This window comes from Dermacentor variabilis, chromosome 9, assembly GCF_050947875.1.
Source record: "Dermacentor variabilis isolate Ectoservices chromosome 9, ASM5094787v1, whole genome shotgun sequence".
In the NCBI taxonomy this organism is placed as follows: Eukaryota; Metazoa; Arthropoda; class Arachnida; order Ixodida; family Ixodidae; genus Dermacentor; species Dermacentor variabilis.
Genome location: NC_134576.1, coordinates 88,738,629 through 88,753,798, shown reverse-complemented (window position 1 = coordinate 88,753,798; position 15,170 = coordinate 88,738,629). Strand labels below are relative to the sequence as shown.

The following is a 15,170-nucleotide window of genomic DNA, read 5'->3' as shown; positions in this document are numbered from 1 at the left end:
TTTTAGATCGTGCAGGAATGGTGGTGCGCGAGCAGTGACTCTGCGGCTGTGGTAGAGTGACTGTTTTTCCGAGTCACGAGTGATGCCGAGTCGAGCGCCCCTTCTTCAGTCTTCTTCCGCACGCCACCATGCCACCTGCGTCTCCTTTTTCTAGCGCGGCCACAGCTGCGCCTGGCTGTCGCATGGCTGTCGCATGGTGGGCATGGCTGTCGCATGGTGGGCATGGCTGAGCGCAAATGCAGCCAGTGTGCCCTGCTTTAGTGGTAATCAGCTGTGCGTACAAAGACTAGGCAAGTGGAGATGGTGCGGCATTGTGCGCTGTCTTCTCGCACGTTTGGTGCTGGAGGTTGCCTAATCTCGAGTTTCGGAGATGCGCTGAAGCGAGAGGCAGACGAAACATTTGCTCTCTGCGGCCAGCACTTTCCATGATGGCGCCAACTCACTGTGGGTGACACTATTAGCCAGGGGGGTGGAGTGGAGGCCAAAGCATGGCTTCCTTCCCTTCGTAACATTGATGTGATGATATCATTGACACAGCACGACAGCGTAACTTTCATCGCTGACTGTCAAATTCAACAAAATGATCTTTTATTTAAATTCGCTTTCTCTGTCTGACTGATACTGCGAAAAATTTTCAGGTCCCTTCTGTGTAAGGAAGATTTATTGGCGACTGTAATTATTTGCATGAAAGATTGTATTTCAATGTAACGAAATTTCGATATAATGAAGCCAATTGCCAATTTTACCGACTTCATTACGTCAAGGTTTAACTGCAGTTATAAAGCAGGCACCTTCACTTCCAGCACTCAAAGAACATGGCAGCCACACACCCATGCTATGATACGCTAAGCGCCGCCACCGAGAATGCCCGCAAAATGCGAAGAGTGCAAACGTGGGCTTACTGCAGTAGATGATGATGATGACGATGAGGCTGGGTAGACGAGTGGTGGTGAGTCCCTCAGGAGGGGGCTCTCAGGGCTTGTGGCGATGATGGCCAGTTCGGTCAGCCGGTCAAACACCCCCTCTGAACCGGCTGGAAACTGAGACCATGTTGATGTCACCGGTGGGCTTGTGTCTGCGTGAAAAATGCACGCCAAACTTCTCGATGCTGGGCCTTGCTGGCAGCAAGCTGCTGTTAGGTAAGCAACAGCTGGGTGATGATGACAGGTAAATCTGTGGGACACGAAAAGGCCGTCACTATAGAGAAAAGTCAGTTTACATGCCTGGAAAGAACAATGCGTAAAAGGTGGACGGATCCGAAACAGGGAGGTGTAAGATTGCTTGACTGGAGATTATATCTCAAAAGTGAAGCTAGAATGCTGCCATCTTACCAAAGCACGAGAAAACATTAGCCTATAGGGGAGAATATAGGAAGCGCATGCTTCCCACTTTGAGCAGGTTTAAGGTTACTAATGTTACATTGTGGATACTGCTCAAGAAGGCATTAACTGTACCTAGGGCACATATGGCTAGCTGCCATTTTATGATCTTTTCCTTCTCTTGTTCTCACTTCTTACATTGAAAGGTTCTGTAGTGATATCTTTACATCATTGGTTTTAGGCTAAGAATTGAGTATCTTGGGAGATCTTATGAGGGATCATAATATAAGTACTCAGTCAAGGTAACATTTTAGCCAGAAACAACAATATTGTATTTTTTGACTGTGCTTACATTTACCCCAAGCAAGCAAGAACACCTGAACTCTGAGTGTACCCCAGCTGGCCCGAATTTCTTTCAGAGGTGAAGCGCGGGCAAGCGTTGGTCTCACTTTTGCTGCTAAAGAGCTGTGGGAGCTGTCACTCCAAAAACTTTATATTGATCCTCACTAGCCCTTGGTTAGGGATCCAGATGTTTGCACAGTGTTATCCTTTTTCTGATGATACCAAAAAGATAGGCCAAAATTTTGTAAGGAGTTTCGTTGAAGGCCCCAACAGTACCCAGAGCATATACGGCTAGCTGCTGTTTTACTATCCTTTCCTTCTTTTATTTTCACTTCATACACCGAAAGCTTCTGTAGTAGTGGTGTACCACGTCAGTTTTTACTGATGACGGCCTTGCTGAAAATGGCACACACACCGTACTGGGGGACTGGCCACGAATTTGCTGGTGTGAACAAAAGCTCATAGCAAAACGACAGGTAAAAGTACAAAGAGTACAAAATTGAATTCAAAGAACTGCCTATCCAGCCAACAAAGAATTCTACCTTCCGACAAAGGCTTCTCCCTGCTGCTGTCGCCGCCTCATCAATTTATGCTTCCCGACATATTTCACAATTGTGGTCTTGTTCAAGGATGCACAAAAGAAAGGTCAAACTCACTGGAGTGGCTTAGTGGCTTTGGCGTTGCGCTGCTAAGCACAACGCCAAAGATAACAACACCAGTAATACCGTCCAAATGGGGGGAGGGGGGGGGGGCTTTCTTACTTTGTCACTGATTCTTCCATGAAGCTTCCGCCCGGTCAACATTGCGCAGAGGACAATCACAAGCACACAACGGAAGATATTTTCTTCTAGTTTTGTATTCTGGTTGGTTGGCTAACTTCACCTGTGGCTTCTTTTGCTGCACTGTATGAGGTTGGTGAGACATTGTGTGGAGAAACAGGCAGCAGGGAGGAGAGGGTGCCTGTGGAGAGGGTAGCAAAGACAAGCGAGAAATTGCAGCAGCCACATAGAGGTTCATCAAATGCCTGGTAACTCTGCTACTATGGCATCATTTCTATAAAAATTACTTTGGCTGTACATTCATTGTAGGTTAGCGTACAGCCACCACTATGTAACAATGTTGCGAGCTCAGGGTGGCTGAAGGGCCCCTTTAACAGCTACTGCAGAAAATATGCCTACTTTTGTCAACAGTTCCTGCACCATTCAATGCAGTATTGAACACCCTCAGCTGCATTCTACTTGCCGATATCACACTGCCTGTGTATGGTGCACCTCTGTATTTCACTGTACTATGTTGTTACCAGTCCAACCAGTATTTAACAATGCTGCACTCTCATGACTACAGTATCTCATTTGTCCTCCCCCCTCCCACACACACACTTTTGAAAGCGGGCACTGGCACTTTCGGCTGCATACTCAAAGTCTATTAAATAAACTACAGCTGAAGCAAAATTTTCTTTCTTCTTCCAGTGACCGCATAAGTAATGGTTTTCTTCACTATGTATATCCCTGCTTGGACAACGACGATTATTTTTGTGCATTCTCGGAACACCCTGTAGCAGACGACGCATGCGATTCACCACACACGCTCGCGTTGAGAATAACACCTGGCGCCAGGCGGTTCCCGCCCTAATAAACTGTAAGCACGTGCAACTTGCATCATGCCCAGTTTGTTGGGACTGTTATATTCGTATTCTAAAACACAATGAGCTTGTTACACTGAATCTGCGAGTGGAAGGGGAGGTCCAGAAAAATTATTACCATCAGCCGCGCCTCATGACTGGTGTGCCTCACGGCCTGAAATCGTGGGATTATCGAATGCTGGGATTATTTAGTTTCTGTCCGTTGCAGTCTCAGTATCTTATCAGAAATCTAATCGAACCTCTTACAGGTATAACTGTCGAATTTCATTGTGTAATCACGACTTATTGCAGATATGCTCGTGAAAATGACTGGTCGAACTCGCAGGGCCATTTCAGTACCAATAGAACACTGACTTGAATTTTTTCTAAAGACGCATGTCACTTCTGACTGACAATTTCATTTTCGGGCTGTTTCTAAATAAGAGCTACATTACTACTTGTTTGCCGGCAGGAGCAAACACAGCAGATATTTCGTATTTTGAAAAAAAATGAGGGCCACTTTTTGGTGATGTGTACCAAAAGTTTGCCATGTGTAGGTTCCTTATGTAGTCTGAACACGCTAACTGACTGGTTGCTTCATCCCAATTTTTATGCGATGTACACGGCACTTGGTTGTTTTCTCCTGGTATCCTCGGTAAAATAGGCCCGGCAAGGTACATATATTTATTCAACATGTGAAACAATGTTCCGAGTGATGAGCAATGTATGCTTATTCTATGTAGGTTCATTACAGCCTTTGCAGAAAGTTACTGATTAAAGTGTTCCAGGGTGTCATACTGCCGCAAAGCTAGATGTTCCCTAGACTCCTAAAACAATGTACGAGATACGAACATGAAATTTCATGGAAAAAGGAAAATTTTAGGTGCAATGCACTGCGAAACTTTCACTTTCCTGCTTCAAATGCAAGTGTCACAAATAATTACTAAACCCTCATTTTTTCACGTATTTTCGTGAAATAACTCTAGTCACAAATTACAATCGAGTGTGAATAAATGTGTGAAATTTACATAATGTTATCCCAAGGTGGCTGGAGACTCCATATAGAAAGCAAGTCAAGGTGGGGGAATGACTATGCGTATTTTATAGTGACCCATCATAATTACTTAGTAATGAAACATTCATTTAATGCAGAGTCAGTCATGCTATCTTTCTTCATTAAATATACTGAATCGCCCGCTCGAATCACATGAACAGGTTAATTATTGGGCGCAAGTATTAGAAAAAGGGGAAGAAATAATCTTTCGCGATTACTACTGAAACGCCCCACTTCAAACGTCCCATCTGAGACGGCAGAGTGCCTTCATGAGAGCGGTCGTGTGAAGCAATACATTTCACTCAGAAGTGAAAAGGGTGTACTTTAACAAAGCAGAATGTTCAATTTACTCAAAGCTTAATGTTCATTGTCTATTCCTTGCAACCACTGCACAGTAATTACAAAACTAAGTCGCGTTCCCGAACGTGTACACCATGACTGAAGGGGATATTATCAGATCCGTAGTTTGTTTCTCCAGTGTCCTCGGTGAGCTAAACAAGGCATCTTGTTTATATTTAGGGAATATTAGGGGCTTGGTATGGATGAGGTATATGCAATGTTCCAAATGGGTGGGTTAAATGCGGATTTTCCAGTAGAATAAGTATGCAAGTGGTCCATAGCGTTATTGTTCTGTTTTACGAGCAGTGCAAGACTAGACGGCTGCGCTGGCACAATTACAACAGCAACTGAAGTCAAATTTTGCGAACATAAGGGGAACAATACGCCAAGTTTATCTGACATGGTAAATACGTGTTTGCGTGCGACATCTCTGTGCCACACTCCGTCATAACCTTTGCCGCTAATCGGATGTGTCTCCCTGTTATCAGTTCTGGCTTGACGAAGCAAGTGTTACCTGAAGGCATAGCGGTGGCCACGCTCCGGTCAGCGACAGATGACCATGTCACTGCTTTTGCAGCCAACGTGTCTCCAGATCCTACCGATTATCTGCAGGATGCCTTGAACCCCGACGGCTCATTACATCCCATGATCGCTCCGGACCTCGCACCTGACCAAGCCTTTATCGCCTTTTGCTTTCCTACTGCGGCATATTTGACACCGACAATCGACCACTTGGTCACATGTCCTCTGTTAAGCATCGGATAAACACTGGTGATGCTGTTCCCATTCACCGCCGACCGTATCACGTGTCCACGGTGGAGCGGCAAGCTATTCAGCAGGAAGTAAACAAGATGCTCGCCAGAGGCATTGTTGAGGCCTCGTCGAGTCCTTGGGCGTCGCAAGTCGTGCTCGTCATAAAAGAAAGATGGCACATGGCGTTTTTGTGTTGTTTACCGCCACCTAAACCGAATTACTACGTAGGACCTTTGCCCTTTACCATGAATCGACGACGCTCTTGATTGTCTTGATGGCGCCAAATACTTTTCGTCCATTGACCTTCGATCTGGTTATTGGCAGATTTCCGTCAATGAGCAAGACCAAGAAGAGACCGTTTTCGTCACTCCAGATGGCCTCTAGCAATTCAAGGTTATGTCATTCAGTTTATGCGATGCCCCCACCACGTTCGAACGGATGATCCGACTCTCTGCTTCAAGGTTTCAAATGAACAACTTGCCTTTGTTACCTCGACAACATCCTTTTGTTTTCTCCTACATTTGAGACGCACCTTGAGCGCGTCGCAGCTATCCTTGACATCTTCTGCAAGGCTGGACTCCAATTAAACTCATCGAAGTGCCACTTTGGGAGCCGACAGATTACAGTGCCAGGCCATCTCGTCGATGCTTCAGGAGTACAACCTGACCCGGAGAAGGTCCAAGCAGTAACAGCTTTTCCTGTACCTCAGTCTGTCAAAGATGTCCAGAGTTTTGTGGGGCTCTGTTCTTATTTCCAACGGTTCGTGAAAGATTTCGCAGCAATCGCTCTACCACTCACTGAACTTCTGAAGAAAGACATGCCTTTTATGTGGGGTTCCCCTCAGGCTGCCGCATTTTCACGCTTTATCACTTGGCCCACTTTGACCCGTCCAAACCGATGCCAGTGGTTATGGGATCGGCGCCGTCTAATCGCAACGCCAACACGGACACAACCGTGTTATAGCCTACGCTAGCCGGCTCCTGACAACTGCAGAGCGCTACTATTCCATCCCCGAGTGCGAATGTCTTTCTTTCGTTTGGGCTGTTTCAAAGTTCCGCCCATATTTATATGGCAAGCCCTTCTCAGTAATCACAGACCATCATGCGCTCTGTTGGCTTTTGTCGCTCAAGGATTCTACTGGCCGGCTCGGTCATTGGGCCCTCTGACTACAAGAATATCCCTACACAGTGACTTACAAGTCGGGACGCCAACACTAGGATGCAAATTGCCGCTCTCGCTACCCAGTCGAAGACGTGACCTCTACATCTGATACCGACACCGACGCCTGTGTTCTCTGTTTTTCCACAGCTCCATGTCGCCGACGAGCAGCGCCATGGCGCGTCCTTGCGTATCATCATTGATTGCCTGGAATCGTCACTTGCCAACAGTTCCCTTCACTTGTTCACACTTCAAGAAGGCGTACTCTACCGCCACAACATTCACCCTGACGGCCCTGCATCACTCCTTGTGATCCCTAAACACCTTCGCTCGGCTGTTCTCCACGAACTTCACAACCTCCCCAGTTCCGGTCACCTGGGTGTGTCACGTACCCACGGCCGGATCCGCCAACGCCTCTTTTGGCCAGGACTTGCTCGCTCCGTTCGAAGATATATAGCTACGTGTGAGAAATGCCAGCGACGCAAAACACCATCGACGTTCCCTGCTGGGTACCTTCAACCACTCTACATTCCCGCGGAACAATTTTTTCGGGTTGGTTTGGACTTATTTGGCCCTTTTCCTCTTTCTACCTCTGGGAACAGGTGGATCGCAGGGGCCACGGATTATGCCACGTGCAACGCCATCACCCGGGCGCTTCCTACAAGCTGTGCCACAGATGTCGCAGATTTTCTTCTACGCTATGTGATTTTATTATGCAAAAAAGAAGTGAGGCGTGCAGACAGGACACAAGAGTAGAGAAGTGGACAACACGAACGCCGTGTTGCTCCGCGACAACTTCTCGCTGACCATGGCCGGACATTCCTATCGAAAGTTATCGCGGGCATCCTGCAGCCCTGTGCCACGAGGCACAAGCTATCTACGTCATACAATCCGCAAACAAATGGCCTCAGTCGCACTCTCACAGCCATGCTCGCGAAATATGTCTCTTCAGACCACACTGACTGGGACCTCGCTCTACCATTTGTCACATTAGCCGGTTATTCCTCATTTTTCCTTCTGTTCGGCCGAGAACCAGCACTGCCCCTCGACACAACCCTCCCTTTTCATGTGGCACTGACCAGTGAATATGCACTCGACGCCATCGCCCGCTGTGCCCACACAAGGGAAATTGCCCGTAACCGCCTTCTGAAATCCCAAAAGAGTCAAAGGCGTTTGTACAACGAGCAACACCTAGATGTGCACTTTCCGCCTGGTTCTTTGGTGCTTCTGTGGTCTCCATCGTGTCAGGTCGGCCTGTCAGAAAAACTGCCGTCTCGTTACACAGGCCCATACTGAGTGCTTCGTGCCGTGACTCTCGTCACCTACGAGATCGCCCCTGACGCCCCGTCTGCTTCCCAGTCCAGTAATATCATGCACGTTACACGACTGAAGCAGTATCACCCTCCCAGTGATGACATTTAGACGCTCCGGGATGTCACTTCTGCCGCTGGGGGATTTTGCTACATGCGAGTGGTATTTGATTGTTTGAATGAGGTGCGTGGGCGCCATCACTCGAGAAAAGAGGACGAAGAATGAACTGGGCTTTCACTGTGAATCTAACTGGTCAGCGCTGCAACCGCTGTTGCAAATATAACCTGTAAATAGTTGCTTGTCTTAGTGACTCGTCCTTCAAGTAACAATATTTTGTGGAAGTAGGGGGGGGGGGAGGACATGGTAACTGTTATGTGAGACAAAATTTTGCATTCCTGGTCCGGTTAGAATCACTGCAAATAATTAATGAGCCGTCATTTTTCTCTTTATTTTCAGGCATCATAACATGTTCCGTCTTATTTTCAGCAATGTGCTCAGTGAACCAAACAATACAGTTTGTTTATATTTGGCGAAAATAAGGGCGCGTTACAGGCAACATGTAAGTAAACTTCGATGATAGGGGATTCATTGTGACATTAGCAGCAAATTACGCACTTAAGATATCTGGAGCTTTATGAATGTGTTTTGTGAGTGAAGAATTTATCCCGATGCCCTGGAAGAACTCAGAACTCAACAGATATCAAATCTAGCCGAAGCTGAGTAGTGTGTGTGTGTGTGTTGGGGGGGGGGGGGTTATAAAGCAATAAAGCATTGCATACAACCCTCAGCAGTTGTAATGGTGGTTTCCAACAGATTCCCTGGACATCTACTGTCGCAGGGCTGTGATGGCGAGTCAATATTTTTTTTTGTAAATACTGCAAGTAATTTATGTTGATTGTACGTTGTTGCGTGTAGCCTCGACAATACTATTACCTAAAATAGCAATACATTTATTCTGTAGACTTAAACAGCAAGTACAATTCTTTGTTGAATTATTCAAATTCTTTGCAGTCAAAGTGCATTTTTTATGTGCACTGTACTGCTAAAACTGGGCGGCATCCAGGACCACTGAGGGGCAGTCACTGCCTTGTCCCTGCATCACCTTGAGATTTTACACAGTTGTAGGAGATAAGACGCAAATTCAGATCATTTTTCGGGCCCCCTTGGTTCATGTGTGATTGATAAATAGGTCCCTGTCAAATATAAATATAACTGACAGAAGCATTTCCAGGCTATTTCACTTATTGTAATAGTAATTTGCCACACACACACACAAATTTATATATATATATATATATATATATATATATATATATATATATATATAGAGATAGATAGATAGATAGATAGATAGATAGATAGATAGATAGATAGATAGATAGATAGATAGATAGATAGATAGATAGATAGATAGATAGAGAGAGAGAGAGAGAGAGAGAGAGAGAGAGAGAGAGAGAGAGAGAGAGAGAGAGAGAGAGAGAGAGAGAGAGAGATCAAATCGTCGGCGGTTTGCCCCCCGACTCTAGAAATAGTTGGTACGCCACTGCATATTCCTCTTGTGCACATTGCGGCAACCAAGACATACTGACATACCTGACTGCCGGTGCAATGCTGATTTTAATTGACGCATGTAAGGAAAGGTGCCACGCCGTGAGACACGCCGACAACCAGGAATGGGCAGAGCACACACTACTAGGTCTGGCAGAACTTTGTCCTAAACTATGCAAAACACGCTGTAAAGGAGCATGGAGTTTTTTAATGGCAGACCGCGAATATGTGTAAGCGTGCACTGGATTGGATCAGCTCACTGACCCTTTAGCTCATTTTGCCTTACGAATGGCAGGAGAGGCGATGGAAATCTTTGCGCAGGGTGACGGCGACCACCACCTGGCTTCGACAACAACTCCCCTTCATGTCATATTGAAACAGCTTCGCAGGGTGGCTTCTCTCATTTGTAGCATGGACGGCTTCAACGGAATGTAGCATATTGGCGAAATTGTAGCAGCGTTTCCACCGCTGATTTTTGTAAAACTTGACAGGGCTTTCGTAAAATCGTAGAAAGAGCCTCCATTCATAAATTTCACAGACAACATTGCAGGGTTGGCAGGTATGCATCCATCTCACCCATGAGCCCCTCGCTCGAGACGTAGGCCGAGTCCTTGCAGTCGGTCGATGTCTCGTCCCCAGAGCTTGTGGATGCCCCTCCCACACCGGCCATGGGGTCCGGACTTGCACTGTCGCCAGCCGAGCCCCTGCGGCCCATCGCCAGCATGCTGGAGCTGCTGCAAGACCACGCATGGGTAAAAGCCGTTAGTTCATTACGCATTCAAGGAAACAGGCAGTACCCGGTTTCATCACTTCATTTTGATACCTTAGAGAAACACCAACTAGAAACACTGAATTAGTTTAGATTGATAAAATATTCTCAATGAACTCTACTTTCGTTAATTTCATGCTAATAGGTTGATTATTAAAAGAGAACACGGCGGTCAAAGTTTCATTTTTCTATTTCTCGCCGAAACGCCAGGGCCGGTACGCCAGCGTGACATCACAGATTGCAAATCTTTTTTTTTTTTCTTTTTTTTGCAGTTCAGCAAGTGTTCTTGAAACTTGGCGAGTTCAGTGCTTGGATCTTTTAAAATGTAATGTGGTCCATTTTCACCGATAAAAAGATGAACTTGGCCCAAGCAGGCGGCCTCAAAATCCATGACATGATGGAAAGCTGGTGAGGGAATGTCAAGGCAGCGTTGCCCATGCACCTTTCATTCTCGCATCTTTTCTGGCGTGCCAAGCATCTCTTCACAGTAAGAGCAGCACTCTTGGTATTGTAAACACTGCCGAGTTTTAAATTTTTTGCAACCTAAGTTAGGAGACACAAACCACCAGTCTCGCCAAAGAACGCAAAGAGAGTACAAAGGAATGCAAAGCACCTACGATGGAGTTTGGGTTTTTGCATACCCAAAGCCACTTGTGTATGCTATTTCTGAAACTATCAAAGGCAGGCAGTGCCGCGACCTGTGCACAAAACTTATGAAATCACTTTTGTTGTCAACTGCAACTGCATTACAGAGTGCCTCGAAAAATTCAAAGTGGAGAAAAATAAAAGATGACCAACTGTATCTACAATTAAGAAATACAAATCAATTAAAAGCCATCATTAGGATTTCCGCTATCATAAAAGAAATAAAACAAGTGGGCTTCCTGTCGATTTCATGCGATTTTGTTGGATGTAGGTACAATTAATTCACTGTGACAAAGCACTTGGGCGTCTTCTTTTTGTTGCCTTTCTTGTTTAATGTAAAAAAAAAAATGGGAAGGTTGGTCTTTTCAGCGTTGGCTATCTTAATATTCCAAACACCATACTCAGGGAAAAAATAAGAATAAAATAAAATGAAGAAAATATCAATAAGCACCACAAACACAAATGCACTGTGTCCTCCCTGAGCTACAAGCTTTCACAACAATGACGAAAACAGCAACGACAACAACAGAAGAGCGCAGAAACTTAGTTTTTTGTCCTTGTATTATACATGAGAAGCAGATCAGCCCATATGATATGTGGCAAGTGCCATTAGAAGAATGTTTTAAATGTGTGTACTTTGGCAGCATTAGGTGACACACCCGATGACATTACCTCACTCTAGCTTCCTCAGTGCACTCTGAATGATGAGTACTGTTCAGGCACAGACACTCCATTCTCACGAGTTGCGACATGTTGATGCCATCGACTTATCAGAGGGGTTGCTAACCCTCGGCACATTATCAACAGTCTCTTTTTTTTTTTTTTTTTTGCTTCAAAGCTAATGCGTTCTCTGTGGAACTGATAAGGTTTGCTGATGATAGGCCACTGATCTGTTTTCCTGACAATACAGTAGCCTCTGTGCTACACAAATATTAATAACACCTGCGAATCATTTTTTACGTGCAACAGACCTTTCCTGAAATGAGGGTGGCAGAAGTGAAAAACATTTACCCTTTACCTCAGGAAGTATTTCCTAAATGGCACTCATGCATTGTTGACTTTTTAGACATGTTTGCTGGCAAGCAGTCTGACAGTGGACATAGCAGGAACGAAAGGATAAAAAGGAGGACCTAACATAAAAGGCAACTGCTTTAAGTTTGTGCCATCAAAACTACCAATAAGATGGTGTTGAGTTATAGTGAAGCAAATACAAAATTAATTTCCAAGGAGAATACCCTGTTTACCCTGATCTCTTGTAAAGCAGTGCATTTTATTTCTTTCAAGGGACATCTTCAGTGCAGACTTTCAATAATTTGTGCCTGTTTTTTAATCCATTTGGTATACTCCCTTCCTGTCTTTGTCGATGAATGTTAACTACATTCTGCTAGAAATGTCCTGGCAGCAAAACGTTTCCAGCAAATGGTTGATGTAGATACTGTCAAGTATGTCTGCTAGCTGCTAAAATACATTACAAAAGGTACAGCCCGAGGCTGGGAGTTGAAAGGTTAAAGCAAGGGGTGGATAAACTGCGGTTTGCACTCTTTTAGCACACTTGGCTCTATTAGCTGCTCGCAGCCAGGCAATCACAATCAATTTCAATATGTGACACTGTGCTAGCTTTCATTAAACCAGTTAGTCATAAGAAACATGCATCTGCTGCTCTAAGAGACTAAAGCAAGTTTTCCTCGCAGGGAAGGCATATAGTCAAAAGGCAGTGTATACATACCTGCGAACTTAATCATTCGTAAAGAAATCCCCTAAATGCAACATCGGAAGGGCGGATTGGGGGCTGGCGCGCATGTTTTAAAATCTTGCCTTGAGTGTGCACCTTTTGTGGGAGGCCTACACACTCAGTTCATGATTATTTATGTTTAGATGCACCAACACACTGTTATTTTAAAGACCAGAGTGACTTATTCAGTTACTTTGTTGCCACTTCTGCTTGCTTCAGGAACCTGCATAAACTTGCTCGAAGCAAGCACTCCTCTGGTGCCATTTTTACAATCGGAAAACTTTCAAATGTGCACAGATATCAGCTAAACTTATCCTCAAACAAACTGCATTTTTCATAAAACTTGACGAAACATTTGTGAAAACATAAAACAAGCCTGAATCCATAAACTTTATGGAAAATTTTGAAGAGTTGGCAGATATGGTGAGCTATTCTGCATCTCTGAATATATCTGTCTGGCCTGCTGGTCAGAGCCATACCCTTCTCTCTGAGACATAGTGAATAAAAACAATGCGTGCTTGCGTGTACACAGCTGCCTTCAAATGCACTCATCCAGTGGTTTGGATAAGTGGCAAGAACAGAGATCTCTCATGCAGTGCCTTAATCACACTGCAAATGTGTTGCCAGGTAACAATGCCTGTGTGGGTGAAGATAAGCAGACAATAAGACCAGAAGCTTGAGATTGTTATTTCAGCCCAGCCTCAGTTCTCTCACTTCAGTTTCATAACTATTTACTCTTATGACTATTATTTTTATAGTGACACCACTAATTATACATATTTTGATAGTCGCAGACTTGTCAATATCGTTGCCATGCTACTAAGGTAACCTTACGCATATATCGAAAACTAAGTAGAGGAAAACGTCTGATATAAGTGGAGAAACTTTGACTATGATTGGCTGGCCCTTTATAACTGTTTTTTTTTCTACCAAACTTAAACTACATAAGTATGCGGTATAATCAGCAAGCTCCCCCCATTGGCTTATATTCACATTGCTTACAATTTAGCTGTGTACATTTACATCAGTCAACATCTTCTTTGCTTTACGTTGCACTGCTTTTGAGTCGTGACCTACTGAGATAACTTAGACTACGATTGGCTATGATAATACCACCTACATGAATGAGCATAGGACTGACTTTAGCAGCAAAGGTTTAAAGAAAAACATGCTAGCACAAAAATTCCCTATTGCTAATGTCAGTGCTTCGCGAGTGTTATATGTGATAAATAAGCATTCATGCAACTCAAATGATTACGCAGGTTGGACAAGGTAGGTGGTTTTCTAGTGAAACATATGGATGGACATGTGGAAATGTTGAGAACAAAAGGAACCCATTGCAGCTACCGCTGCAAAAAGCAACACCACAAGCCAGGAAGTTCCCGAACAGGCTGTCACGATGAGTGCCTACGAGTGTGCATCACCAAGCAGCTGCTGCAGACTATTATTAGTGGCACCATACAGTGCGCTCCTGCAGGCCGGCCGGAGACAATAAAATACTTCACATGCCGCTTGCATGTCGTCCCTGCTGCTTTTCAGGTAGACCTAAACGAAGGTATCAAACAGCTGTGTATTCCCATATTCGCCATAGAAAAGTAGTGCTTCTAGGTCACCAGCTTCGACAGAAAAGCAACACCCCCACTTGCGCAATTGTGAATGATCCAATGGAGACTCGTTACACAGCTGCGTCGAATTGACGCGAACGCAAACTAACATGTGAATTTCATTTACAGCTCTGGCAGATGTATCTGCAGTGATCATGTGAGCATTGCAAAGAAGCCTTGACTCGGGTCCAGGACCCGATACGTGTGAACTGCAGAAATGCTCTCACAAGACAACTGCTAAGCAGATTGTAACGAGTACTGTTGCATTCAACCTGAATTAGTCCCTCGAATACCTTTAAAAAAGTTACATACTCTGCGGGGGGAAACAAAATAAGAGTAAACATTAAAGGCCAAAAATTTTACATTGTAACTCTACACACAACGGATATCAGAATATCATAAACTGCTCCAATTAGTTCAGCGCATCTAGAATTTACATGATAGTGCTAACTTGTGTATATGAGTTGTGGGAGAATTATGATTACAAATTATATTTTGGAGTGCCCTGTAAGACCTATCAAATTCTGTCAGCTCAAAAGAGAGGCATTCTTTTCTTGATGCTGAAGATGCCTGCCTAGCAATACGCCTAGCATTCTATTTGGGAAGACTCGTGAAATGATCGTTTCGCCTCAGTACGAACACGCGCGTAATCTATGCAAGCAAAGACAAAACAAGTGGCAAATAACCAGGGCTTCTGGTCAAGACGTATTCCCCGAGGCTGCAGAGAGTGTCTACATGCATAACAATATGTTTCAGGTCATCAAACGCCTTCTCCACATAATACAGTGCATAAACTTCAGTTGCAACATGTTGTAGCTCGTACAGGTGACATTCAGCCAAATACGGTCTCGGCACATATACGGTCCCACTCCATCACAGAATTTGAAAGTAACACTTCAGGTCGACAGTGTGAACAAGTCAGGGAAGGGATCACACAGGCATCTCACTTTCTGGATGCTTACTTTGCCTCCTACG

At 44.7% G+C, this 15,170-nt stretch overlaps 1 protein-coding gene across 3 annotated transcripts in view; it reads right to left on the bottom strand.

Moving 5' to 3' along the window:
- LOC142557096 (uncharacterized) overlaps positions 1 to 15,170 on the bottom strand; it is a 40,293-nt gene that overhangs the window by 18,556 nt on the left and 6,567 nt on the right. For 2 of the 3 annotated variants that reach the window (XM_075668699.1, XM_075668700.1), the window contains exons 2-4: positions 10,022 to 10,179; positions 2,544 to 2,621; positions 903 to 1,075 (exon numbers count right to left, since the gene is read on the bottom strand). In XM_075668699.1, the coding sequence (XP_075524814.1) occupies positions 903 to 1,075; positions 2,544 to 2,621; positions 10,022 to 10,179 (409 nt within the window). The remainder of the gene's footprint in view (positions 1 to 902; positions 1,076 to 2,543; positions 2,622 to 10,021; positions 10,180 to 15,170) is intronic. The other variant, XM_075668701.1, reaches the window with a different exon arrangement.